This window comes from Octopus sinensis, linkage group LG29 (assembly GCF_006345805.1).
Source record: "Octopus sinensis linkage group LG29, ASM634580v1, whole genome shotgun sequence".
NCBI classification, from domain to species: domain Eukaryota; kingdom Metazoa; phylum Mollusca; class Cephalopoda; order Octopoda; family Octopodidae; genus Octopus; species Octopus sinensis.
In genome coordinates, this window is record NC_043025.1 from 3,048,247 (window position 1) to 3,050,470 (window position 2,224).

At 48.9% G+C, this 2,224-nt stretch overlaps 1 protein-coding gene across 1 annotated transcript; it reads left to right on the top strand.

Annotated features, from left to right (window-relative positions):
• Positions 1-654: 654 nt before the first annotated feature.
• Positions 655-1,422, top strand: LOC115225981. Its single transcript, XM_029796955.2, has one exon. The coding sequence runs from the start codon at positions 655-657 to the stop codon at positions 1,420-1,422; it is 768 nt and encodes a 255-aa protein (XP_029652815.2).
• The last annotated feature ends 802 nt before the right edge of the window (positions 1,423-2,224 follow it).

Consider the following 2,224-nt stretch of genomic DNA (forward strand, 5'->3'; position numbering starts at 1 on the left):
CAACGGGCACTCCGCAATACACAGAACGCTGCTGCTACTGCCAATGCGAGAGCCTCCGAGACTGCTGAACAACGGGCACTCCGCAATACACAAAACGCTGCTGCTACTGCCAAAGCAAGAGCCTCCGAGACTGCTGAACAACGGGCACTCCGCAATACACAGAACGCTGCTGCTACTGCCAATGCGAGAGCCTCCGAGACTGCTGAACAACGGGCACTCCGCAATACACAGAACGCTGCTGCTACTGCCAATGCGAGAGCCTCCGAGACTGCTGAACAACGGGCACTCCACAATACACAAAACGCTGCTGCTAGTGCCAAAGCAAGAGCCTCCTAGACTGCTGAACAACGGGCACTCCTCGATACACAGAACGCGGCTGCTACTGCCAATGCGAGAGCCTCCGAGACTGCTGAACAATGGGCACTCCGCAATACACAGAACGCGGCTGCTACTGCCAATGCGAGAGCCTCCGAGACTGCTGAACAACGGGCACTCCGCAATACACAGAACGCTGCCGCTACTGCCAATGCGAGAGTCTCCGAGACTGCCGAACACCGGGCACTCCGCAATTAAAAAACTTGCAGCATTGGCAAAAATTCAGAGGAAGCTGAAGTTCTTAGACAGTGCCGTCTCATTGTATGGAATGAATGCACAATGGCCAATAAGGGTGCCCTTGAAGCACTGGACCGGTCACTGAAAGATATAAGGAATTCTACAGCTTTTATGCTTTCAGGAGATTTCCGGCAAACCCTTCTTGTCATCCCTAAAGGGAGCAGGGCTGATGAAGTGCGCGCATGCCTTAAGTCATTCACGTTGTGGCCCCAGGTTAAGACGTTAAGCCTAAGCACAAACATGCGTGTGCACTTGCTTGGTGATAGCACGTCTGCGGCATTTGCTGAAAACATTTTAACCCTTGGGGAAGGCAAGGTCCCTAGGAATGATAGGGGTGACATATCCATCTCTGAACTGTGCAACACCGTGGACATCCCTTCCGATCTTTTGGAAACAGTGGTCCCCAATCTGGAAAGTAATTATGCAGACATCAATTGGCTCAGTAAAAGAACCATCCTGGCCCCTAAAAAGGTAACTTTCAGTGCTATCAACGACCAGCTCCTAAGTCGAATTCCGGGTGAAGAGCGCATCTACAAATCGATTGACCGGACCTTTGACCCCCAAGACATTGTCAATTACCCTATCGAGTTCCTCAACTCATTGGAGCCAGCAAGTCTTCCACCTTACATTCTTAGGCTAATGGTTGGATGCCCAATTATGCTAATCAGAAACTTGCTTCCGCCTAAACAGTGCAATGGGACCCGCTTAATAGTCAAGCCCCTGACTCCCCACTTGATTGAGGCCACCATTGTTACAGGGTGTGGGAGGGGTGAACATATTTTCATTTCATGGATGCACCTTTATCCCTAGGGATCAGACATGCCGTTTAACTCCCGCAGATCGCAGTTCCCAGGGAGACCATGCTTTGCCATGTCCATCAACAAATCTCAAGGCCTATCACTATCGGTGACAGGCATCCATTTGGGCGATCCATGTTTTTCACATGGGCAACTTTATGTGGCCTGCTCCCGTGTGGGGAGTAGAAACGCTCTTTTTGTGTATGCTCCTCAGGGCAGAACACGCAATGTTGTCTATAGCGAAGTTTTATAGACAAGTCGTCATTACAGCCGATGTGGTTATAAACAGGTGATCCGGAAGCATTGGTCGGATATATTCTCAGAACATGGACTCTTCCGCTTTTTTATTGGACAATACTGACGTCCACAACAATGCTCACCTGGCCGATATCAGTGCTTGTCTAAGTTGCTCATAGAGTTAGGCTAGAAGGGACAAGCCCTTTATTTTTGGGTTAAGGCTGTTGCTAAGCTTTCCTAAGTTACTCCAATCCAGATCTCCAATGCAAACTTTTTCCTATGCAGATCTTTAATGCAACGTTATCCAATCCACATCTTTTAGTCACCCATCTTCACTGTAGATCTCCAATGCAAACCTTCAATGCATCCTTATCCAATGTAAACCTTCGATTCAACCTTCTCGAATGCAGATTTCCAAGGTACCCTTCACCAATGCATATCTTCGATGCAGCCTTAACTGATAGTAACCCTAGAAGGGGTTAGGTCTAGATTAGGATTAGTCACTGCCTTGCCGTAGGGGTTCCTACCTCATGGGCCAAGGAGGTTAGATGATATGGTTGGTGTCTTCAAAAGGGCTG